At 37.1% G+C, this 26,103-nt stretch overlaps 2 protein-coding genes across 3 annotated transcripts in view; one reads left to right on the top strand and one right to left on the bottom strand.

The window, feature by feature from the left end:
- Positions 1-10,830, bottom strand: part of LOC124166663 (DNA-directed RNA polymerase I subunit RPA1) — a 74,144-nt gene extending 63,314 nt beyond the window's left edge. The window contains exons 1-3 of one of the 2 annotated variants that reach the window (XM_046544293.1): positions 10,745-10,830; positions 9,486-9,660; positions 5,953-6,126 (exon numbers count right to left, since the gene is read on the bottom strand). In XM_046544293.1, the coding sequence (XP_046400249.1) occupies positions 5,953-6,126; positions 9,486-9,657 (346 nt within the window). In that variant the 5' untranslated portion in view covers positions 9,658-9,660; positions 10,745-10,830. Of the gene's footprint in view, positions 1-5,952; positions 6,127-9,485; positions 9,661-10,388; positions 10,715-10,744 lie in introns of those variants that run through there. The other variant, XM_046544292.1, reaches the window with a different exon arrangement.
- Positions 10,831-17,876: 7,046 nt separating this feature from the next.
- Positions 17,877-26,068, top strand: LOC124167071 (piggyBac transposable element-derived protein 4-like). Its single transcript, XM_046544861.1, has 2 exons — positions 17,877-18,021; positions 18,099-26,068. The coding sequence occupies exon 2, from the start codon at positions 18,211-18,213 to the stop codon at positions 19,969-19,971; it is 1,761 nt and encodes a 586-aa protein (XP_046400817.1). The 5' UTR covers positions 17,877-18,021; positions 18,099-18,210; the 3' UTR covers positions 19,972-26,068.
- Positions 26,069-26,103: the final 35 nt, after the last annotated feature.

Below are 26,103 nucleotides of genomic sequence, written 5' to 3'. Positions count from 1 at the left end.
GAAACTTCCAACCAGAATAACAAGATCATCTTCGACTTGTTTAGATCATGTGTTTGCCAGAATTGCTAATATATATAAATTTCAATTACTTGCTGACGTACTCCACCTAGATATAAGTTATCATTCTATGACTGTGTTTTCTATTTCTCCTATTCATTATCATGGTCAAAACAGAAGTGGTTGTGAGAGTGAGCCCCTTATATGTATAAATTACAATTATCTAAAACATTGTGTAGCTGGAGTTGATTGGACTGTGGTGTTTAATGCAAATAACTAGAGATGGGTCGAATAGCAGATTTCTCAAACTCGAACATCGAATTTGAATAGGAAATCATTGCTCGAATACCTCGAATTTCGAATATGTACTTCGAATTTCGAATACCTCGAATGCTAGAATTGCACAAAGCATATTAAACGTATGTTTTTTTCTTCTATTTCCCTAGACTAATGTATTTATGAAAAGGTATTCAGTGGAACCTCGATCTATCGTTTTTTAGGGGGGCGCTTCTCCACCGGATTTTTTTCTTTTTCAATTATTTTCAGTCCATCTTAGTAAGTTCTCACGAGTTAAGCAGATGAATTCAAATTGCTAGTACGGAGAAACCAAATATCTTGAGAAAATATCCCATTGTCTTTGACAATAGAGATTTATAGCATAACTCATAAATTGTAAGTTGATATATGTTTTCAGAAAAAATACCGCATCAACTTCCGAGAAGCTAAGCTTCGAGGATATCGATTTTCACCAAAATACTGAGTCTCCGTCGTATTTCTTCGTCTTTCCGACATTTATTTTCTTAATGCTTAATTAAAGTCAGAAATACGTCGTGTTTGGTCTCATTCTTTTTTAAATTACGCGCACATTACTAATATTTCAATCCAATAATGGTGTAATGATAATTGCCAAAAGTCATTGTTAGACACCTTTCGGGCTAGTAGATGACTCATGCAGCAGTTGACCTCCAGAAAGGGGGAAATTCGAAGCAGGAAGGTAGAAAAAGGTCAGTGGGTGAGAAAAGGGGGTGGGCGCGAGACACCTTTTTATTTTTCTCGCGTAACTTGATATTTTATTCGAAGCTAAGGTCTTCATAATACTATCCCTGCACGAGCTGGGACCTTTTGCTTGCTTTCAAAGAAGAAGAAATCGTCAGAGTGAGTGAGGCGAGTGCTGAATGGAGGGGGATAGCGGATCGTGGGAAATGCGCCAATGTTACTATCCCACGGCACTGAGGTTCTCCTGATGGGGGACACCCGGGATTTTCGGATTTTTCACCCGATCAATTTCGGTTCCCCACATCGAACTCTTTTCACTGCTCTAACCCACGAATTTGATGTAGTTCGTCAACTTACCTAAAATGGTGCTGCATGCACTAAAAGAATAGAGTTCTCTACATTTTTCCGAGTCAAAGACCAACGACGTGCGAGCGACAGTGTATGAAGCAAAATTTAAAGTATTCGAGGTATTCGAGACGGTACCTTTGGCATAACTATTCGAGACCTCGAATATCGAATACTTTCAAGTATTCGAGGTATTCGCGGATAATACTCGCACATCTCTAAAAATAACGCTTCCAAAGCTTTCGAATTGATTATTGAGAAGACTTGTTTAGAATTTTCAAGATTTTCTTACAGCACTGCTTAAGACTCCAAAAAATTAAAGCCCTGGATGACTAATAGCCTGTTAGCACAGATTGCCAGAAGAAAATTATTTATTTAACAAAAGTAGGCGTCATCCAAATAATGTTAGTTTAAGAAATGATTAGATTAAAAGTAAAAATAATTTGCGAAAGAACTTGAGACAAACTTCAGAGAATTGTTATATGAATCAGTTCCAAAAATTTCATAATAATTCTAGAGAACAATGGAAATTATTTGTGAGGAAAGAGTTGTCTGGTGAAGAGGCATCTGGCAAAAAATTATTGTCACTTCTTATAGATTATAAAGTAATAACGGATGACATAACATTGGCCAAGGAATTTAATAATTATTTTAATAGTGTTTTTGAATCAGCTAAAATCAGGCAACAAGCACGAAAAAGTATTCCAATGAAAAATCCATGTTTTTCCAAAAGTCGGTGTGACTCATTCTATTTCGATCACATTGTCCCAAGGGAAATAATTAATTTGGTTAATTCTCTTTGTTCTAGTTCATCTTGTGGCATTGATGGAATAAATAGCAAATTTATAAAATTGATTATTCATGATATAGCTCGTGTACTTACTCATGCATATAACTTAAGTTTCACCGCAGGTGAATTTCCAAACATATTTTAAAAAGCAGTTACGATACCTCTTTTTAAAACAGGTGATCAAACAAAAATCCAAAACTATCGGCCTATCTCAATGCTTTCAACTTTGTCAAAAGTTTTGGAAAAGCTAGTTAAGCACCGGCTGCTTACCTTTCTTAATTCGGGCGACTATTTCAGTATTAATCAGTATGGGTTTAGACGCAATATGGGAACTGAAGATGCCTTGACAAAATTTATGACAAATATATGTATATAACGAAATAAATGCAAATAGATGCACTGGAGGATTATTTATTGATATAAGAGAGCCTTTGATAAGCTGGACCATGGCATTTTTTACAAAAGATGCATGATGCTGGTATCCTTGGTGTGACATCAAATTGGTTTAAAACCTATTTGTCTGAACATACTCAGTGTGTTGGAGTAGGCCTAAAGTATAGTGAATTTGAAATAGTGGACACTGGTGTGCCTCAGGGTTCTATACTAGGACCAATATTATTCCTATTGTATATAAATGATTTGTGCAATTTTAAATTTAATTGTCTTTTAACAATGGTCTTGGCAAAAAATAGAATGCGGGTAGAAAAATCAAGAATTTATCAAGAAAAAACATAAACCTAGAAGAGAAATTGAAAGAGGTCAATTGCTTTGAAAATGGAGAGCGTCAAAGGGATATTGCGTGGAAGTTTAATCGCACAATGCCTTATTCTGAATTAAGACGAAGTTAAAACATCAGTGACCTCAGCCGCACCAACTTCAACCAAGCGGTCAACACATACGGAAAGTTCATAGTGAATCTGCAAAAAAAGACAAGGGTGGTAATCGCTCCGAGACATTTAGTGAAAGCTCCGGTTGGTTCCAGAATTTTAAATGGCAAGCAGGTATTTTCAGTGCGGCGATATCAGGTGAATCTGTAAGTGTTGATAGCGTAGTCACCGCAACATTTTCTGATGAACTCCAAGCTGTGATTGAAAGTGGCTCCTTCGCCCCTCAACTAGTTTTTAATGTTAACGAGACCATATTGTTTTGGAAAAGAATGCATTCTCGTTCATTCATTTACAGGGAAGGAAAACCTGGGTCAGGTTTCAAGGCATTTAAAGACTGTCTCACATAGCTGCTAATGCCTCGGAGGACTTCAAATAAAAATGATTTATCATTCATAAACTCCGCTAGCTATGAAATGGCATTCAAAGTAGCATTTGCCTGTCATTTCCATGCGCGACAAAAGGGCCTGGGTGACACAATAGTTGTTTTTAGACTGGTTTGAAAAATCGTCAACTGCCGGCAATGCATTACCAACCCCCGAGATAGAAGATGTTAGCCCACCCGAATGACAGGAGCGAATTCCAAAAGCACGAACGAATTTTTTTTAACGTGAATAAAAGTCTTTGAATGCGTGCCTACAATCTTCAAAGATATTGTAAACTATAAAATTTATATAAATAAGGTATTCTATGGGAATATATATGGTTTAGAGGAAATTAGATACCCAACACCTATGCTACCAGGAACGCATCCCTATCTTCCCAATGTTAAAACGCTCTTGAATAATGCAATTTTGTATAGCGCAAAGACCCCAAGGAACGCATCCCTTGTGCTATACGAGGCATGGGTGTATTATTTTTTATATTTTTGTGAAAGGAGAAAAAAGAAATTTATTTTATTTTGTCCATTTATCATACTTTGTTCTTGTTTATTGTAATTTGTTGTCACATATATGATTCATAAGGATAATGTTTCAAAAAATTATATATACTTTCTTTTGTTTTCTGGCCTGCCTTGAATTTAATTTTTAAGATGGTAGCTTCCATGCTGGTTTTTTTCTTTTAACCATTGAAGCTACCTAAAGCTCCATTGATTTTATGTTGTTAAAAAAAGTGTACATTTAAGGTTGGAGTAATAAATTCATTCATTCATTCATTTTTCCATTGTACAGTCAAACCTCTTCATAACAAAACTGTGCACAGCAAAACACATCTCTTCAGCAAAAAAATCATGGCCCCAATATGACTTCCATTTACTGAACATCCATTTTCACTCTCAACATGGCACACTTCTTCGCAGTAAACATTTCTGCAGTACAAAATAAAATTTTGACTCACGAAACATTTTTCACCTCTTTGGAAGAAAATTATAAGATTCAGGAACAGCTCGCCACTGTTGGTGGTTATTGCGATGCAAATTAATTGCACCAGCCATATCTGACCAGGACAAGTCATCTTATGCCATAATAATAATACAAGACATGATATCAAGGGCAAAAGAGGGCTCTACTGATGCCGATATTAATATTCTTAACCCTTTTAGTGCTATCCTTCTTCCTGGGGTACAGTCGAAAAATGCGGAGGGTATTTTAATAAAATGTAGCAACTAGGAAAAATAAACATTAAATAGTTAATTTTTTAGATACCTTTAAGCGTTTTTTTTATTAATGAGATTAAATTGGACAATAATCACATTTTTTATACGTTCACTGATATATATGTCATTATATAAATTGAGTGGAGTAGCTGCGACTCCTCGGGATGATAATGTGGTGGTTTCCCCTTGCCTTCCACATCGCAGTACTACAGCCGTTAATGTAAATGTTACCACGCCCGTAGTGAAATGTGTGTCGCTGTACCGACCAGTATGGTCTCCACCTTCGCACATGTGAAGAAGAGCTGCTGCCCTCTCCCCCGGGTGATGAGAGGCATAATTATTGGCAGCCCCCAGTCGCCAAGTCACGGTATCTTCACAGGTTTCGGTATTATTTAAATGGTCTACCTTACCCAAGGGTAGCCCAATACCCCCTCAGAACACCGCCGCTTTTTGTCCACGACTGCTTATTCGACGAGAGAACTCGCTTATCTCGTAGCTAACCTCTATATCTAAAGGTCGACCCACCATCCGCAACCCGGTGGACGCACTCGGTGGCTTTAAGTGAGCCGCTCTCTTAAGACATGATGGCCTGATGAAGACAATCGTCGAAGGACATGTGGAAGGCAAGAACGGAAAAGGAAGACCTCGAACAAAATATATGGAACAAGTGAAGAAGGATGTGAAAGAGAAGAAATACGTAGGTGTGAAAAGATTAGCTGATAGGAGAACTGAGTGGAGAGCTGCGTCAAACCAATCCTAGGATTGTTGACCAGTGATGATGATGACTGATATATAAGTTTTTTTTATTTCAATGTCCTGAAATTTAACAAAAACTACGTAAAAGCCAATATATCGGCGCGCTGCTCTTTTCAGCCGAGCGGTAAAAGCCGATATATCGGCGCGCCGCACTAAAAGGGTTAATTTGAGCATCATCAACTGTCAAGCCAATAGCAAATTATTTATCATTAATCCAGTAATGAGTGTTTATTGCATTAGAATTTGTTAACCTCTGCACAAAAAATAAACTCTACATGACAAAATATTTTCCTAGTCTCAACGAGTTTGTTATGAAGAGGTTTGATTGTATATAACACAGATTAAAACCCCATAATTTTTCCATACTTTTAAATCCCAAAAATGTCTTCAGACTTGGGAAAAAAATCAAGGTGGATCATATAAATTTAATGAATCTAAATGACCAAAATCTGAAAGATTGCTGAAAACAGCTTTGATAGTCTTCAAACGTCCCACTCAAAATTGACTGGCAGTAGAAGGGTTAATGATTTTTCATCAAGTTTCTACACAAGCATGCAACACCTGCTATAGAGAGGCAACATGCTCACCAGGAATGATGATCTGGTCGCAGGCATGGCAAGACAGCTTCAGCAAGGTTAGCACTGTCTTGTGGAACAAAGGGTGGATAACGGGCACAGGCAACTCTATGTGGCCAATGTGCCCAAGGCAGCTGGTCCTCGAGTTCCCACAAGTGGCACATCTCTCATTGTCCGACGTTGGCCCTACAAATGAAATGAAACAAAGAAAACTTAAATTTAACACCTCTTGGTCCGGCACCCTTTAAACTAGACTAGCCATTGGGGCCGGTTACTTTTTGCATTTTTACTCAATAGGTCTCAATATATGTTCAAACTATTATAACGTCGATAAAAAAGACGTCAATAAGAAAAACTTTCACAAAAACAAACAGTAAAGCTACCTGAAGACGCACAAACCAGAACTAGGTCGAAATAGTTCCAAATAAATCCGTAGAGGTCAGCAGGAGACTACACTGCATGAAAACGTAAAAACGCGTGATTGGCACATAAGCGCTGGCGGCGGAAACACGTAAAAACATGTGTGCGGACCATAATGTGTTAACCAGGTTTTTAAACTTGAAAATCCATGGAGTAGATGGAAATGTGTAAAACAAAATAGGAGGTTCTCTCAAATCCCAAACTGCAACTTATTAGAATAATGCAGGAGACGGAAGGGAAAGATAAGATACATTTCACTGACTTCCCCTGCCGACTTACTCAGTGTTCATATGTTTTTCAAGTCTCAAAATTTACCAAAAATTTTTAAATTTGAAACGACTTATTAAAAAACTTGATTGACTTTTAGGGTATATTTTTACCACTTCACACCAAGCACCTCATATCAGAAAATAAGGTGGAAGGCTTTTATATTTTTGAGGCTGATTAAAGGTAAGTTGATTCTCTACATAAAATAATGCCGTTACTTAGATAAATTTTTGCCCAAAAGTTACATCTACGACAATTAGAGGAACGAATATGAAACATGATGATAAAAAATTACTCCTCAGGAAGCTTTATGTAGCACATGTAATCATTCGCAAAAATTATTAGGAATACAGTTAAACCTCTTTACCAATGGATGGGACCAAAATTTGGGCAATTTGATGTATGGAGGTTCACTATAGAGAGGTTTAAGTGATATACACCATTTTTCATATCCTTTGAAAATGAAAGGCACTACTGTCTTTTAAACCATTATATTTAAGCGTTTAAATAAACATGCTCACTAATGCATGCATTTAAAAAAAAAATATGCCAGAGAGAATGAATGCTGCGTTGCCACGTCTTGCGTGCGAAACTCAAGAATAACATTAGAGTGAACTGCGACAGAAACATTTTTCTTCGAGCTTCAGGAAGCTTTGTGACGTTCAATAAATCAAACTTTTAAGTAAATCAACCGTGTATGATTAACGTGCTTACTACTGCTTATTTCCATTTAGTAAAATGGCCCTCTTTTAATTATTTTAAGAATCTTCATTGCTAATTCTGCTCACACCAGGAGATAGAAACCAGGAGAATGTAAATAACGACTAAAAATCACACTTTGAAATCCATTAAGCAACCTGAAAATGCTATTTCTAACCTACTTTGGAACACATGTGCGTGGTTTTGATGGTTTACATTCGTGAAACCCATCCATGCCCGTACCGCACCTCCTGCCGCGCGTCCAATCCCTCCGAAGGTGAGTGCGCTACGAAAGACAAACTAAGCGTGGCCTCGAGGAGACAAGGCACATAGGAGACAATACGAGGGCACAACTTCCCTACAAATACTTAAAAAAAGGTAGTAATGGTCGAAAAGCCTTTGCCTGCCTTAAAACCCCTACGCACGGCTTTGATAATTCGGACTCATTAGCCACCGCAACATTATTCATCCATCTTCGATCCACTCACATCGCTTCCTTATGCACCCAGCGGGTGGCTATCCTTTCTTATACTCCCACCTACGGTGCCCACGTGTTTTCACCTTTCTTTGCCGTTTTATCAGAAGGACATTAATTTTGGAATTCTCCTCTATCTACATGTAAATATTTACAACCTCCATGGTTACCATACCTTCCTTCCATATCTCCATTGTCACTGTGGAAAGTAAGTTTCTGCAAGGCATTTACTCCTTCAGTTCGCCTGAATATTCTGTGCGTAAAAGATGCCTCCCATAAAGAAAAGTGTCCTTAGACTGCAACATCTAAGAACGAACAATTCTAACGAGAAAAATAGTGAAAGAGAGAGACCGAAAAACTTGAGAAGACACGATAAAGATAGTATCGCCAACATTAATAAGTTTTTTGACAAGGTAAAATCAGGTGATTTGGTTATTGACACCAAAAAAGTGGTGTTCAACACGGCAATTTGTGCAGGTGTGAGTATGAAAACTTTACGGAAGGTCATGAAAGAAAAAAGAGAAAGTGCCGATGGTGAAGTGTCTTTGCCGAAAAAAAGTTGAGGACGATCGCACATTTTGCTTGATGAATTCACCCAAGGAGTTATTCGCCGAAAAGTGCATGATTTTTACCACACGAAAGAATTTCCGACAGCCATCGAAATTCTGGATGGATTGAAGTCGGATCGGGAGGATTTTCCTGACATAAGCTCCAGTACAATGTTGAGGTGGCTGAAAAGGCTAGGGTTCTCATTCCGGAAATAAAAAAAATAAGTCCGTGCTATTGGAAAATCCACGAGTGGTAGATCAAAGAATGTTTTTCCTCCAAACCATTAAAAGATTGCGAGCGTCAGGCTGGATAGTGTATTATTGTGATGAAATGTGGTGTGGTGCTAACCATACTGTGAAATACGCATGGCAGGAGAAAGTTGATAACATCAGAGGTGGAATTGATTTTGATCGAGGAATAATTCAAGAGGTAAATAATCACAAATTTTCATAATAAACTTTGCATATTAATCGAGAATTTTCCAATTTCACATTTAATTTAATCATCATGCGTAATAATGAAATCAATAATTATCACTATTACAGGTAAATGGCTGGAAAGGTGGAATTTTGACACCTTCAGGAGCAGGAAGACGAGTAGTTATTCTGCACATTGGAAGTGAAAGTAGTTTTCTCCAACCCGAGGAAGAAACAAGAAGTTGACAAAACGGCTAATTTTAGGGTGCGCGGAGTCATTTATTGCACTCGCGTGTCTACATTTTTGACTTTTCCACTAAACAAAAAATAAATTGAAATAAGGAATAAAATTGTCTTAAAAATGACGTATTATTTGCTGTTTTAGTATGTCCACGAGCCCAGATATAAATTTGCAAAGTACAGCGGCACATCATTTTGACTCGGATAGTAGTCCATACTTCTTTTCTTGATTGTTCCCAAGCATTAATTTCACAACAGAGATCAAGAAGGGAAGAGTACTACACTTCTGTTACTTATAGATGCAGAAAGGTGATGCATTGCTTGGCCATATGAGGTTCAACTATAGTGAAAACCTTGTTGGTTGAATTTCTGTTAAGTGTGGAAAACCTGTATTAATATCATTCTATCGTGAGAAAGGAAAGAAAGGGAAGATAAATACTTAATGTACAGAATGAAAGAAAACAAATGAATGCACTCACCAAGAGCCTTATCGTATAGGCCTCCAGCCACGGGGTGGCCAAGGGAGTCAAAAGAAAGTGGTGTGGTCACTTTCAGTACACTGAGCTTCTTGATTTCATCAGATGAGAAGAGTCCAAAGGAGACACAGTCGAGAGCTGAATAGCCCTCCATACATTTTGTGAGGCCATGCATTACCTGTAAACACCGATGACATCAGGCCATTTATTTATTCCAGCAGACAGTTCCATTCAGCATTATAGTTCATATTATTAACAAAAATTATTTTTAGATGGCAGACTTTTAAGAGAAATAAATTATTTATGTTATACTCCAAATATGTAAAATATCTTTTGATCTGCGGTAAATTGCATCATGCTGTACTTGTGCTACATAGTGTCACTTTCACTGAAATAGTTCAACCTCCCTGAACCCTTGGAGATGGATAGGTTAACACAACAGATGACACTAGTTAGAGGTATTCACCAGATGTCTTCCTTCCTCCTCTTGTGAAGGCCAGTGGAACGATTTCGCTAGGTCATATTGGAGCATGAATTAAGAACCTGCAGCCTAATTTCGAAGGCTTTTAAAGGAGAAAGAAGACTGAAGGCTACCATGTATTTAGGATAAATTATATAATCTTCACAGGCGCGTATCAAGTCAATTTTTGTCTGAACATCTGTTTGACCTTTCAACAATTATATTTATCTATTCCCATCCATTTGGTAATCTGTCTTTTCCAAAATCTTACTCCCCCCATGTCAAGCTTTTCCGATCAGACTGTGATACACTATACAATACCTACCCACGGATTATCGAAAAATGCTCTCATGAATGAAGAAATTGATCCACGTAAAAGGCCTTAATGAAAGAATGATACTGCACAGACCTACAACAAAGATTAATATGCATACCATAGTCCTAACCTCAAGAATTCTTGCATTCATGGTTACAATGCCGGCATTCGCCAAAACGCACTGTATGACCTATTGAATCATTAGCCACCTCAGAGAGATGTAAACTGAAACATTAGGAATCAACTCGATGAACCTTAACCTCATCAAATTCATCGTAGCATTAATAGTCGTGCACGAATGTGCCTAAAAATGTTCTTAGGGGAAACAAACTGACTAGACCACATAACAGATCACACTCAAAAATGGCATTAGACACCACAAAACAATTTCAAATTCAGTTAATCTAAAGTAGACATAAGTGAAATAGATGTAAATAACGCTGACAGACGATCTAGGAACATTAAAACAGGGTTTCTATAACTCACGTGAGTTCTTCGCTCAGGCACATGTCATTGAAACTTCCCCGCAGATAGGGGAAATTAACAAATGAAATACGAAAAACAAACCGCGGCCGCGGCCACAAACAAAAACAAAGGCGCTGTTGTTATGGCGGTTATGGCCTCCTTATCTCGATCATTTTTAGCGACAAAATTTTGGTGATGACCTTTTGAAAATAAGAAACCCAAATTAAATGTCGTGATTTTAATAATCACACTGCAGAATTGCACCGAAAAATATACAAGGAAGGCATTGATGGCGTTTAAATAAGTTTTTAAAAATCCTGAACGTCTCACGATTACATCTCTGAGACGTCTGAGGGTGCGATTCATAGACGACACTGAAATTGCTCACTTTACAAAGTCTCTCTTTACGGTAAAGTGAGACTTTAGCTAAAGTTCGTTTCAGAGTCGTCCCAAGGATCTCACTTTATAAAGTGGAACTTTAGCTCCTAAAGTCTCGATCATGCATTGAAATTTTTGAGTGTTGGCAATGAACGCTGCGAAAAAGTGAAGAAAAAGATGACACACGATATTAAATGCGTACTTGTTTACATGTTTCTGGCGACTGGGTTTTCGTGTTGTATTTTGCTAAGATTTATTAAGCTGTATTTTCTCGTTTTCTCATATTATGTGCAAATGTAAATGAATACTGCGTCATTGAAAGCTTTTCCCCACTAGCTTTTTTGTACGTTAATGACTGAGTTGGCTGAATAAAAGCTCACTTTTAATTAGCTTCGTGCATTGGTAATGCCCTTCGATGTTCCAGCGAAGTAAATATTCAAATGCTGATATTTTCACGTCATTTTATGATCATTTTCTATGATTAACTACATACGGTTGTTTGGACTACATGTTAGTCGAAGTTTGATGGTGTACGTTCATTGAAGGTGGGTGAAATAGTGAAATTCTCTCGCGTTAACTTGAAACTACCAATTAATTTGAAGATTTACCGATCAGTGGTTGTCTCAGTTGGACGCATATTTTGAATGAGGTATGGGTGTTTGTTGAATTCTTTTGTGCTTACCAATATTTTAATTCTTGGAATTTTGACCTAAGGGGTTATATATTCTAGAGAAATGGACGAGAATGCACAGTCAAGAATATCTATATCATCAAAACCAATGAATGAATGGCCACGCAATGAAACATGTTGAATGTGAGAATGGACTTATATCAATAAATATCTCTTTGTCTACTTTAAAAGATGCCTCGACATATGTGAATACCTAACCCGAGTATCCATTCACGAATTTTGCAGTAAAAAATGTCAGTGAAGTCTGTGATGCTGTGTAAATAACATTACATACCAATCCTACATCCTCGAGAAAACAATGCTTTGCTGCTGATAATATGGCTATGAAGGAAAGTACGTTTTACTTTTTATTGCTGCCTTTCATGACGAGATCTTATGTCATCATTGTAAACATGCAAATGCATAGTCGAAAAACGAAACAGAAACTCGACTCTAGTTTCACAATCACAGAAACATGTTAAGCGTGATATGGAGGCATACGGAAAGAGTACATTAAGCAAATATTGAATGAAAACGCTTAAAATGCAATGCAAGATGTAGAAACTAGTATTTGGCTGGCCAAACGATATGAAAATCAAGTCTTTGTTTACGAAGGCTATTGACGCCAATGTATGCAGAATTTTGCTATCATATTCAAGTATCTTTAAGAAAAATTCTAGAATATAAACGTATAAATAACCTAAGAAATTAACAATTGACTTGTATATAAAATCAGCATAAATTATGCCAACCTGTTCAACCACTTACTGTGTTGTAATTATCACACGACCGATAGAGTTAAAATTCAAAATATAAGAATTGGGTCATCTGCATCAATAACGACTCGATATACCCACACAGCACACGGACACCTTTCGGACATCCGGTGATTGTCCGCCAAGTGGCCTATGGACATCCTACGGACAGCCGAATTCATACAAAATGATGTCCGCTGCAAGTCCGCATGTCAGTAAAAAAGGTGGCCTATGGACGACCTGAAATTGTCCGCTCTGGACACCTTCAGGACACGTTTAGGTTAGGATTGCATTTTGTTCGATACTAATAAATAATAGGTCCAGACAAGAATTTAAATAAATAAGGCATCAATTTCATGCACAATATTTATTTGGCTTCTTAAAACAGTACAATGCCAGAAACTACATACGATTTATTTAACTTTCTTCTTCCCCTGTAACCTCTCCTTGGCGTGCCTTAGCCAGCTTTGGATGGCAACCTCCACATCCTTTTCAGGGGCTGTCTTGCTCTCCTGCACTGCTCCTGTAATAATGAAGTATATAAACATTTCATTGTAGCAAGAAATTGTATCTTGTACGTAACAAGCAGATTACATAAGACAGGACGCTACAGTCTTATTAGTCACATGTTTAACATTCTTAAGGTTTCAAAATTAGGAAACCTGTCCATTACAGGCTGAATACATTTTACAAACTTTTCTTCGACTTTTTCTTGTTCTTAAATAAGAAAAGATTTTGAGTAAAATTATTAATGTGTTAGTAATGTATATATTATGATTAAGAGCATTTTTCATAGAACAATTGTTGAACTAGATTTTAATCCCAAATATGAGAAGACTGTTGCCTGTTAGACCCTGGTGCACCATCTAGAAAAAAATTCTTTGATCCATCCTTGCCAGACAGCTTAGTAGAGGTCTCGAAAAAGATATTGGAAAAAGCATTCAAATGGAGGATAATATTTCTGAACAATTGGTCTCCCCTTGAAGATTATGACTACACTAGAGTGAATTGTGGAGGTGAAGAAAAGTGTTACATAAGCTGGAGCTAAGGAAGACTAATGCAGAAGAGCTGAATATGATATAGGAGTAAAGGAAACTAGAAAATTTAAAGGAGGAAGTTTAAGTGAACTAGATCTCTTGGGATTAGTGTGAAAACAGCCACACTGATTTGGCACACAAACCACTTAGCTGCATTGGCCGAGATGCAACTTAAAAAAATAGAAAACTAGCAAAAACTTGCTGTAGTGAAGGCCATTCCATGATTTAGATCTCCAAATTCTTCCAATCTTAATAATTAAAATAGATCTTCTAATGTAGTCTGGTATCAAGGCAAAAGTGACAACCTAGCTCACTGGCAATATTCACATTTCGACAGAGACATAACAGGGGAATAGCAGCTAAGGCCTGCTGTGAGCTACTGAAATTTCTATAGCTCCTACAAAAACACCTACTTCAAAACATCTTAGTTAGCTAGAGCTACTAGAAAATAGTAGCTTCTGTAGTACTGTGCAACTACCATCCCTGTTGAATAAGTTATCCCATTCTTAAGTTCTACAGGTGCTATACATCGAACTTTTATAGAGCATGAGATCCTTTTCAACCACGTTTTTGGTAATTATACCTCCCATATGGAGAACAAAAATTGTTTTCAAATGTTTGAATTACTTGGTAGTGGAATCTGCATCTGAAAATAATACATAACAATACTATTTTCTCTACCTTTAGCATGGAAGGGTGAACCTTGTATTACAAGATGTTTAATAATTATTTAAATTTACTTTATATGAGCTCCCTTTACAGGAGCAACTTGCCAAAAAAGTATCCAGACCAAAATTATTCCTCCTTGCTCAAACCTATATAATAATCAAACGAATACTTACACCTCTCTCACATGCCTCGCTTTAGCATGTTCCAGCCAACTCTTCACTGTAACTTCCACACTAGAATTGGTGGCTGTATCGTCCTGGTTAAATGCAACATCTGTAAAGAATGAAGACAAATAAGTATACAGACAATTATAAGAAGAGAGACATACAAACTTATAAATAGAGATAGGAAATAAATAAAAATACAGATGAACTATTTTTATTCAACTCCACTACATGAAAGCTATAGTCAGTAAATGCCTCCAGGTAAATATATCAGGTTCACGGTACTCTACACCAAAATGTGTACCGATGGCTGTACGAAAAGATGCACAAGTTCTATTTTCTGGGTATAAGATTTCATGCAGCAGTTTGAGCAAATAAATGAACCATGAAACATAGCCTTAAGGTTTGTTTACACAATATATCACTTACAATTAGACCTTGTTTAGATTCATCCCGAGTTTCTTACAGTCGTCCTATAGTTTCCACTAAATTAAATGCATGGATGACTAATAGCACAGTTACTTAGTTTGTAGTTAAATTAGTTTATATTTTATTAGGTTAGCAAAGTGTAAAAAGGCTAAACATTGGTGGTTATCCTATCATAACATTATTGTTCTTTTTCGATGCGTGCGTAACTATACATATCGAAAGAAATCACACGGTGTAGTCCGATTTCAAAGAATTAATAATTTACGTGAAACCTATTAATCATACATGCGTGTTGCAAAATCCCCCGGTTACACGTAAGTACAATTCCTAGTTATATTTATTGCCAAGAACCCTACTTGATTTGATTTAGGAACGGAACCAAACGGACCGTTCGGACAACAAATTCAGCCGTAGCCTACGTTATCAAAACAACAGGTTCTATTTTATACGCTAGCACTTACATTATTTCCTATACGTTCTCGCGTACAGAGACTATAGTACAAGAACTTCCACTTTAAATTATATCATGTAAACAAGGAACAAAAGCGAAAATTTCACCATGAACAACGGAAAAAGACGCTACCTTTAGTTGCCAAGTAACGGTTTTACCAAGACGGTAATGTTGTTCCAAGCAGAGCCATATTTTTCCTCGAGATGTTACAGGCTGAGTTATAAGAAATATAAGGAGCATGCGGAAACACTATACTGCCGCCAGTGAACGCCAAGAAAAAATTATTTAGAAGTCACATCAAACTTACTTGCAGCAGCATCTTTGTAACCGCCAAACCACCATGCTGTCTCCGGTGTTCCGTTCCGGTTCCTCTGTTGGAAAGGAGGAACGGAGGAATGTGGAGAACCATGGTAGAACACCTGAATCGCGGAGTAGCGGTAGATTCAAAATTCGTTCGCCACCAAAAAAACTAGAATTTCGATATAAAGTAAAGGTACGGCAGTACTTACCTTCTATCTTCTACTACTTCTACTTGCCTATCCTTAAATTGGACAATTACAATTTCTAATCTGGGAATGAGGCCATCGATGCCGTGATAATTTTAGGAGAATTCTTACCATTAAAAATTAAAATGAATTTAAAGCGTTATGTTTCATTAAAATACTTTCCAATCAATCGCCTCTGAGATTTTTTAATCCCTAGAGAGTAAATATTAATTAATCAATAAGTTGAAAGAGTTCATTTAACCTGTAGGAATGGAATGTCCCCGAGACGGCTACGCGACGTCCGCAGGACATTGGTACATAATATAAAATTTCAGTAAAAATCGATAAATTCCATTATTCCTGTTGTTAATTTTTGTAAAAGTTGCTAAATTTGTTTAAATTTAAGTAATTTTTATAATCATGAAAAGTACGGGTTTATTGTTCATCCAACGCTTCTCAACCGTACAACATGCGGAAATTTTTAATTTTTTGAAAGTTTCTAAAATTGTTGCTAAATTTATTTAAACTTTAAAAATTGTTATAACTAATGTAGAGAGTCATAAGTTCGTTCAATTGTTGTTGTTTAACCCGTGAGGCATGTAGAAATTTTTAACGCTCGTAAATGTTACTTAAATTGTTGCTAACTTTGTTTAAACTTAATTAATTGTTATAAACAATATAAAACTTAAAAATAGCGTACATTTGTTGTTCTTAAACTATAGAAGCGGTAAAAATGTCAATTTTTTTTTGTTAAATAGTTTATAATTTCCTCCGAGTCCACACTCCAACAAGAGGATTACATTTGGTTACCTAAAATAATCCTCAAAATATCTCTTCCTCCACGAAAAATTTCCTCTTCCTCGATCGGGAGGAAGTATTCTGGCTTCAGAAACGAGAGAGAGTTTTTTTTCTTTCTCCCTTCTCCTATACTCCCTACTCGGAGGAGGATCACGAGACTTTCTCTCGGAGTTCCTCCTTGAGGAGGTGAGTGTTTTAAGAGGAAACCAAAACTCCCAAACCCTGCGTAATGGGACACTAGCTGGACGTCCGCTGGACATCCGAGATAGGACAGTGTGCGGACGGATGGCCAGGACAGCCGGCGGATGTCCTCTGGCTGTCCTGAAAATCCGCGGACACTGAGAGGACGCGACGGACGCGCAGCGGACGTCCTCTGGCAACGATGTGCTGTGTGGGTATATTCCGGGAAAAGACATATATTACTTGTCTGGTTATTTCTTGAAACGCGCCAGTTTGCTGCTGTGTTCTCGCCAAAAAATTAGTTCATATTCATTTCCGTAACCCAAATATCTTCATATTTCAACTTCAATAACAGCCAGTGCAGCCATATTTATTCGTCCGTAAAGGACACTTTAGCCCTAAAGTGAGCTCCGGTTGGGCACTTTACGGTAAAGTGACGATTCGGCCATTTTTCCTCTAAAGTGGCGTTTATGAAACGGAAAAAGCAGACTTTAGCCCGGCTAAAGTATACTTTAGCCTAAAGTGCCGTCTATGAATCGCACCCTGAGACATTCGCGATATTCGATACATTGGAGACCATAATGAGACGTCTCTGAGAGTTTTATTATCATGCTCTGTGGGTAAGAAATAGCAAGAATTTTACTACCCTTCTGCACTTCATTATTATCTATTACATTAAAAATTTTCAACTTCATTTTTCAGCTTTTTCATGCTGTAATAGAACATAAAAACGATAAAAGTGGTTTTTAATATATATTTTGGCAAAGAAATTGTCATTTGCCCTAATAAATTTCTTTGTTTACGTCGTCTTTCGTTCGATCCCAAATTCCTTTTTTTGAACTGCACAATTTTGGCGCTCTGTTATGACGATGTCTGGTGGCGTAGCGGAAGTTTGGCGTTATTACTGTTCTCGCCTAGAACCCCACTGTCAACTAAATGTGGAACGCACTACAGAAGTGTCAAGATCCTAAACGGATGGACCATTGGCTGGATAATTAGCTATTATGTAAGACACCTACGTTGGCAGGCCTGCGTTTGGTCAGGTAGGCTACCCCCAAAACATCCCGACCCGACGATCCCGTCAGGCACAGGTACCCCGGATCACAGATATCTGTGCCCCGGATGCTGTCGTATGGTTTCCCGCGTTTCCCGCTCTAGGGTATCTCTAGGGCACTCTAGGGTGTCACATGTGTCGGTGACGAAAAAATTAGTATCTTTTAGCATCAAGTGACGGGAGCCTCTTTTTTTAACCCTGAAAGTCTACAGCATAAATCCAATTGGTGTAAGTAATTACAATTTTCTTGGAATTATATCTCCAGAGTTTTTTTTCTCGAAATACCTATTGTTGGTTCCTTATAGCTATCGTTGTTGTTGCTTATCTTCTCGACGGGTCCGGAGGACATCATTTCTTTCTTGGACGAGTGAAGCATTCAGCGAATTCCACTGACGCGACTCTACTAGTTCTTCAAAAATGTCCAAGCAAAGCATCGTACAAATAGTGACGATAAGTGACAGTGAGGATGAGGATTTGTTCAGTGACTCTGAAAGTGATATTTCGGAAACTGAAACTGAGTTATCTGATGATGTAGAACATGAGCTGCTGCCGTCAACATCGAAGGCCTCTAGTGATGCACGGTTTCCTGCAGGAATATATTCTTCGGAATCAGATAGTTCAGCCAGGGAAGAGGAGGGATCTTCTCCCAAAAGAAGAAGGATTGCTACCAATGGTATTTCATGGTCCTCTGATGATCTGTCTCCAAAAAATCATTATTTTGATCCTTCTCATTCAGGATGTAATGCGGACGTATCTGAAAGTTCAACAGTTAGAGAGTTTTTCGAAATATTTTTCTCGGATCCTTTAATTGAACTAATTACTCAGGAAACCAATAAATTTTATAAATCGACGCTTGACGATGCCTGTGAAGCAGTTAAAGCCCGCCTGGATGGGTGGAAAGATGTGACAAAGGAAGAAATGTATTGTTTTCTTGCTATAACTTTGTTGATGACTAGGACAAAAAAACTTGCCATTTGCGAATATTGGTCTAAAGATTCTCTAATTAGGACACCAATATTTGGGGATCTGATGCCAAGAGATAGGTACCTAATGATCCTCCGAATGCTGCATTTCTCAGATAGCGCAAAGGCGAATAACAGTGACCGTCTCACCAAAGTGCGACCAGTGATTGATTTGTTACGCTCTGCTTACAGAAACGCTCTGACTCCTTTCGCGAATTTACGCATAAACGAGAGCCGTCAACTATTCAACGGGAGACTTTCTTTCAAGCAATATATCCCTTCAAAAAGCAGTCGATTTGGCATAAAGACCTTCGTCTTATGTGATTGCAAGACGGGATATGTTTTAGACTTCATTGTGTATATGAGGTCCAGCATCGATAAACTGGAACAAAATACGGGTTTGGGGAAGTCTGGCGATATTGTTTCAACCCTTATGAAGCCATATTTAGGTAAAGGTCACAACCTATATGTTAATTATTGTTACACTAGCCCATTATTGTTCCTGTGGCTTCACAGAAATGGCACAAATGCATGTGGGACTGTAAGAAAAAACAGGAAAGAAATGCCAAGGATGGAAAAAAGACTGGGTAAAGGCCAAGTTCAGTATAAATCAGCTAAACATTTGTTGGCATTAAGATGGTGTGATAAAAGAGAGACATGGATGTTGTCCACAATGCACACAGCAGAGTTATTAGAGTCTAACAAACGGGATCATAAAACGGGAAGATTGATTATCAAACCGAAATGCATAATTGATTACAACGCGTCAATGGGTGCTGTTGCACGCGCTGACATGGTGACAAGCTCTGTTGAGACTGTTAGAAAGTCTGTCAAGTGGTACAAAAAGATATTTTTTCATATGGTGGATATATCAGTGCTAAATGCGCATTGTTTGTATAAGGCGGTCACAAAAAAAAAGATACCATTTGAAAAGTTTCAGCTCAGCCTTATTCGGGAGATTTTGGAAACATATCACAGGCAAAGCAGATCGGTTTCAGGAAGGAGATCACAGCATGATTTACCGGCTAGGCTAACCGATAGGCATTTCCCTTCCTCTACTTGTAACCCTGCTACATTAAAAGCGCATTCAAGGAGGTGTGTGGTGTGTAGCAAGAGTGGGAGAAGAAGAGAGTCGCGGTACATGTGTGACATATGCAACGTAGGACTATGTGTGACACCATGCTTTCAAATATTCCACACGCAAAAACATTATTAGTGTTACAGTAAAATGATTATGTTGCTTAAATAAATATAAAAATGAAAAAGAATTACAAAACTTTTTTTTTCAAATTACGAAAATCCAAACAAAAATTAAATTCCCTAATGCTAGTCTTAAACCCCCTAATGATAACCATAGGAAACTTTTATGCTCCTATTGGAAACTTTTATGTTTCTTTAGGAATGTACATAATTTTCTATAGTATTTTCCAAAAAAACTATAGGAAAAATGTTCCATTGATTTCCTATAGTGTTTTGGAAAATACTCTAGGAATTATGTAAATTCCTATAGGAACATAAAAGTTTTCTATAGGAGCAAACGTTTCCTGTTGTCAAATTACTAAAGGAAAAAGAAATCATATGGAGATTTTCACTAGGGCCAGCTGAACAAGGAGGGTGGAAATTTTTTTAATAGAATCACTGTTTCGTAGTTTGTCATACTTAGTGCGCAATATGAAACTTATAATTAAAATGAGGGAAATTACTTTCTAAATATTATTTAGGCATTTCTAACGACAAAGGGCATAGCTGAAGAAGAGGGCGCAAAGTCCCCTCTCGGGGATTTTTCCCATACTCAGGGCATACAATTTGGAATCAAATAGGATTAACCTCCCCACACTTTCAGCCTGCTAGATGCTCACCAGGGCCGGCTAGCTCGAAAATACGAATTTCTCTGTTTTTTTTAGATATCTCGGTTTAGAAAGCATATTTTTAAATGTAGTTTGGAGCATTCAAAAGCTATTTTAATTCAGCAGGCATACATTTGTTTTCAAGAATTTTTAGCGGGACGAGGAGAAATGGCATCAATTTGAAAATTTATAGCATATGTTTTTATAAAATATTTTTTAGAGGGCCACAAAGAAATAAAAGGTTTTCCGGTGGCATTTTTCATACCTTTTGGCCAGTGTAATGGAAAAAGTTTTTAGGTGGTGGAACATTGCAAAAAAATTAGAAGATGTGATTTTGGCCATTTTTTGCTGTTGTTTCTATGTCCTGGCACTACATAATACCTGTTACATGCCGTCTTACATATATTTTATCCTCTCACAAATGCCCACACTCACAGGGATTGTAATGCCCACCCCCTACGAAAAAATTGTATAAACATGTTTCAAATTTTTATACATTACCATGCCAATGTATAAGAATGTATAAAAATTTGAAACAGGTTTGAAACAATTTTTTCATAGGGGACCACTGGGACGGAATTTTGTGGAAACTGGTGCTGAAATTGGCTTCAGGGCCTCTGAAACCTGCCGAAGTGTAACAATATAGAATATGAAAATGATCTTGATTTGAGTTTTCCCCGTGTTGTATGTGCACACAAGTATTTTTTCATTTGTGGATATACCGCTACAATATATCTTATTCCTGTACCCTTGGAGGCTAGATTGGAGGTCCTCATCGAAAGGAGGTTGGTAATTCCCTTAAAAAAATGTGGTCTGTAAAGATCATCTACTTTTAAAAACCCCATTTGTACCAATGTAATCCCCACTTTCCATATCTATTGTATTAGTATTTCCTAGCATGTTTCTACAATTCCTCTTTTTATGGAAAAAATCACAGATTTAGCTAACTGCAGTTTGACGGCGCAACTTCGCGACTTCCATTTTCCAGAGAACTGACGGGTTGTGGTTGTTATTGTTGAGATTTCTATGAAATGCGTGGTTTCATATCTTTGCGGACAATGCCGTTTTTTATCAACGAATAAATATCTGTGTACTTTTTGGTAGTCAAGGGTTTGTTGTTTTACTTTGTTGAGTCTTTTTACAAATGGTTGAGAATAAAAACTCGAAGTAGATAGTGGATCCTGATTTTTCCGGACTAACTGCCGAAGCTTGTATAGTTGCACGAAGACTTCGTCCACAGGTTACCGAAATTAATATTTTTTATCAGTTATGACCAGTGTTTGTTATGTTTTTCAGCCAATTTAAATGATTTCAATATTCTAAACTCAATCTTGCATTCGGCCTATCTATTCAAAACTTCCATGGAAAAGGGTGACATTTTGATTCTGGATAGGGGATTTTGGGATGTTGTGTCATACATAGAAAACGGTTTAGAGTTCAGTGTGCTGAAGCCGGCACTGAGAAGGCTGCGAGCTCAATTAAAAATCGAATCAATCCTGATTCGTGACTAAATTAAGATGGGCAATAGTTACATTAAAAAAATCATTTGTTAGATAACAAGTTGTATGCTAAAATATTACCCAAAACAAGAGCACTTACTCCAGCTTATTTTACATGTTAGAAGAAACCTGATTTAGTTATCCACTAGTTCCGATATCCATTCTTATAACACAAGAAGGAAAAATGACCTGCATTGTTTCCGTATGAGAACCGAAAGGTTGAAATGTGGTCCAAATGAATTGGGAATCAGAATTTAAATAAATTACCTAAGAAATTGAAAAATATGCAAAGTGCCAGTCTCCTCAAGGTAAAACTTTTACTGGAAAAAATGTATTACTCTGTAAATGAATTTATGAGTGATGACTCTCTCGAGTCTTAAAGTATTTCTATTTCCATGTACAGTTTATTCCACACATGTAAAGTTGCCTGTGTTTTTAATATTTATTTTTTTTAATCCATGTAATATGTATCTAAATTCCTCTTTTTTCAGACGTGCCATGTATCGGTTATGTTTTTTTATGTATATGATCTATCATGGCAAATAAAGCATTATTATTATTATTATCATCATATTGAGAAATTGCATCTTTTTCGATAATGGACTTAGGAAACAGCTAAATTGTGATGTTGAAATCAGTGAGGAAGTTGAAAATGCAGTGAAAGAAAGTGTATGTTGTGAAAATACTTTGAGAGCAGAGGGTGAACACAATCATTGGATGCGGAGGAAGTGGGACTAAAGAAATGACTGCTTCGGGCATTTTAGACTTTCCAAAATTGTCTCTAACAGACTTGTTTTTATTTTTTAATTGCAAGTTACCTTATCAATCTAAGCCAATCATAGAATATAGAGCAAATGGGATCGTATCAGGTAGTATTTTGCTGAGATAGTGGTAACAAAAATTGAAGAATAGGGTGTTGCTTTCATATAGCAGCAATAATTTATTATTTTTCCAATGCGAAATACCAAGATAAAATTGCAAGACCGGCCAAGATTTTAACTAGAATTTTTTTGACTGGTAATACAATAACATGCATCGATGAAGACTCGGAGAACGACAAATAGGTAACCTCGCAAGATTGATTTTCCTTTATATCTTGTAGTCAATATGAAATTGATTAGTGAAAATTCACCGAAAATCCCTTTGTTTGACAAGATATTGTTCACCATATTATTATTATTTGTAAGCGAAATTGAAAAAATTGATCTTTTCATTTCAGCAGAGACCTATGATGAAATGACAAAACTTACGATGAAATCCCATGGGTTTAGCATAGTTTGGATAGTCGCAATGAATTATATCTGACATTGAGGTTGTCGAGGATGCTGAATCAATTCTTCTGGTACGATTCTCAATCAAATATATTCTAAGGTTTTAATGGAGTGATTGAGGCGCGTGGTTGGTGGTATCGAAATTTTTTAGCTTACTCGGGCATTTTCAAGGATCCTGAAGTGATTTTTGGCACCACTTTCCACAAAATTCTGTTGCTGTGGTGGACATTGCAATCGCTGTGAGTTTTGGCATTGGTGAGAGGACAAAATATGTAAGTGTATGCGTAAGAAAGATGTAAAAGTGTGTATGTAAGATGGCATGTAACAGGTGTTATGTGGGGCCAGGGCATAGAAACAACAGCAAAAAATGGTCAAATTCACATATTTTAATTTTTTTTCGCAATGTTCCACCACCTAAAAACTTTTTCCATTACACTAGCCACAAGGTATTAAAAATGCCACCAGAAAACCTTTTATTTCTTTGTGGCCCTCTCAAAAATATTTTATAAAAACACATGTTATAAATTTTCAAATTGATGCCATTTCTCCTCGTCTTGCTAAAAATTCTTGAAAACAAATGCACACCTGCTGAATTAAAACAGCTTTTTAATGCTCGAAACTACATTAAAAATATGCTTTCTAGCCCGAAATATCTCAAAAAACGGTGAAATTCGTATTTTTGAGCTAGCCGGCCCTGGTGGACGTCTAGCAGGCTGAAAGTGTGGGGAGGTTAATCCTATTTGATTCCAAATTTTATGCCCTGAGTATGGGAAAAATCACGGAGGGGAGACTTTTTACACTCTCAATCAGCTCTGCCCTTTGTAAGGAAATGGCTACCTGAATAATTACTTGCTGTGAAATACCCCCCTACAGGACCAGGAAAGAAATGCCTAAAGTATTCATACAGCCAAAATCATATTTCCGTGAAGGCTGGCGTGAAAGGGTTAATTAACTTTCCTCTTGCAGTAATTACTCTAATGTGCATTCAACAGGTCTTCTCGGCGATGGGAATTATGTTTTTTTATAATAATAGTTTACAACAGAAATTGTAATGCAATGCAGCAGTAAGAATTTGGAATAAAAAAGTATCTTATCAACTTGAGGTACGATAATAATCAAATAGCAGCATTATCAAAGGACACCGTCAGTTTGGAGCCGAACGCCGTGGCAGCGATGGTAGCAGTGTACCATCCCTTTCCCTTTGTTGCATCTGGTTCCCACCACCGAATTAATCACCTCACCTCCATGCATCCCACCATATAATAATAATCTTAGTTTTTATTTTACTAACCCATATCCATGAAGTAAGGCTGTAGGGTTTTGAACTTCACTAGTGACTCCCCACCTCCCCCTCAGGAGTAAGATGTCAAGGTCTTGGACAAAACATTTGTGGCCACCCTTCTGTAGCTCCTCTGCAATTTACTGAAGATAAAATTGTAATTTTGTTCATTTGTTGAGTACAGGAGAGGAGAGTCTCTTTGGACCATTTATAATGAGAATTAATAATGTAATGCATTATAGAAATGTATGATGAGGTGAAATTACTAAAAATGTACTTAATGTATGTTTTTTTTAAACTCAATTCTTTGGAAAATTAGTAACGTGACAACCTTAGTGTTGTCACAAGCCTTGAAATTCTCAAAAATTTTTGTAACATCCCAGACCCCCACTGCTGCTGGGAGGTTAGCCCCCAGTACCCCACGCCTAGCCCCCCCTTGTCCTTATCCTGGATCCATCACTGAAGGGAGGATTATTCAAATTCAAAACTGGCTTTGGGTCAGTTTGTCATCGGGCTTAACAGATATTGTTCACGAAAGGGCCTTGTTACAATTCTGCATTTAAAATTCCATTTCATTATAAATAATTCATTTTTATTTTCCATGGATTTCTTTAGGATCCCAATGGCACAGTAGCTTAAGTAAGTTTTTGTTCCCCATTTCTGCAAAAACATTTTCTTCTCCTCCTCCATTTTCCTGTCCTGTTCACTTTCCCACCCACGAGTCACTCCTATGTTCTTGTGGTTTTTTCCCCTCTACCGTACCTTCTTGTATGATTTTAACCAAGCCTGTGAGTCAGAGAAAGAGGCCAATTCAAGAGTTCCTTCTCGTATTTGGCATTCTTATTACACACCATCTTTCCCATATCCTTTTAAACACCTTGTTTGAGACTCTTGCTACTCAGGGTATTTTCAGTATTTTCCTGTGACACCATACTTCATTTGTTTCTACTATTTCTTTATCTATCTTACCAAGTGTCCACGTCTCACTATCATAGAGCAGAATTCTCCGTACGATAGTCCTCACTAACAATTTCCGAATCCCTAAATTAATCACCTTTATATCGCCTCTCCTCCCTTCCTTCAGTAATCCTTTTTACTTATCATGCAATAATTTCACCGCACATGCTATGTCCCATATGGCAGCTTATTGAATATTTTCATATCTTCTCAGCTTCTTTGTTAGTTTTTGTATTGTTATTGTCTCATCTAATGTTTTTGTTAAAATTTTCACTTTAAATTTGTGTCACGACTGTATATATAAAAAAAAATTATAAATGATGTTTCTACAACTGAAGAATTTTTTTCTCTTTTCTAGTTGAAGGCTAACTTGGCATGGTTTGTTGTTAGTGAAAAGATTAGCCCTTAATCATATAAAAAGGAAGATTGTTGCAGTCCAATCTTAGAATTGTATCCAGAGGCACACCAACTACAAAAGATGAAGTGAATTAAAAT

Source organism: Ischnura elegans, chromosome 10 (genome assembly GCF_921293095.1).
Source record: "Ischnura elegans chromosome 10, ioIscEleg1.1, whole genome shotgun sequence".
Lineage (NCBI taxonomy): Eukaryota > Metazoa > Arthropoda > Insecta > Odonata > Coenagrionidae > Ischnura > Ischnura elegans.
Note: the sequence above shows the minus strand (reverse complement) of the source record. Positions and strands in the feature narration are given on the sequence as shown.

Excerpts from the sequence above, each read along its gene's own strand:
- LOC124167071 (XM_046544861.1), top strand. The coding sequence starts at position 18,211 with ATGTCCAAGCAAAGCATCGTACAAATAGTGACGATAAGTGACAGTGAG.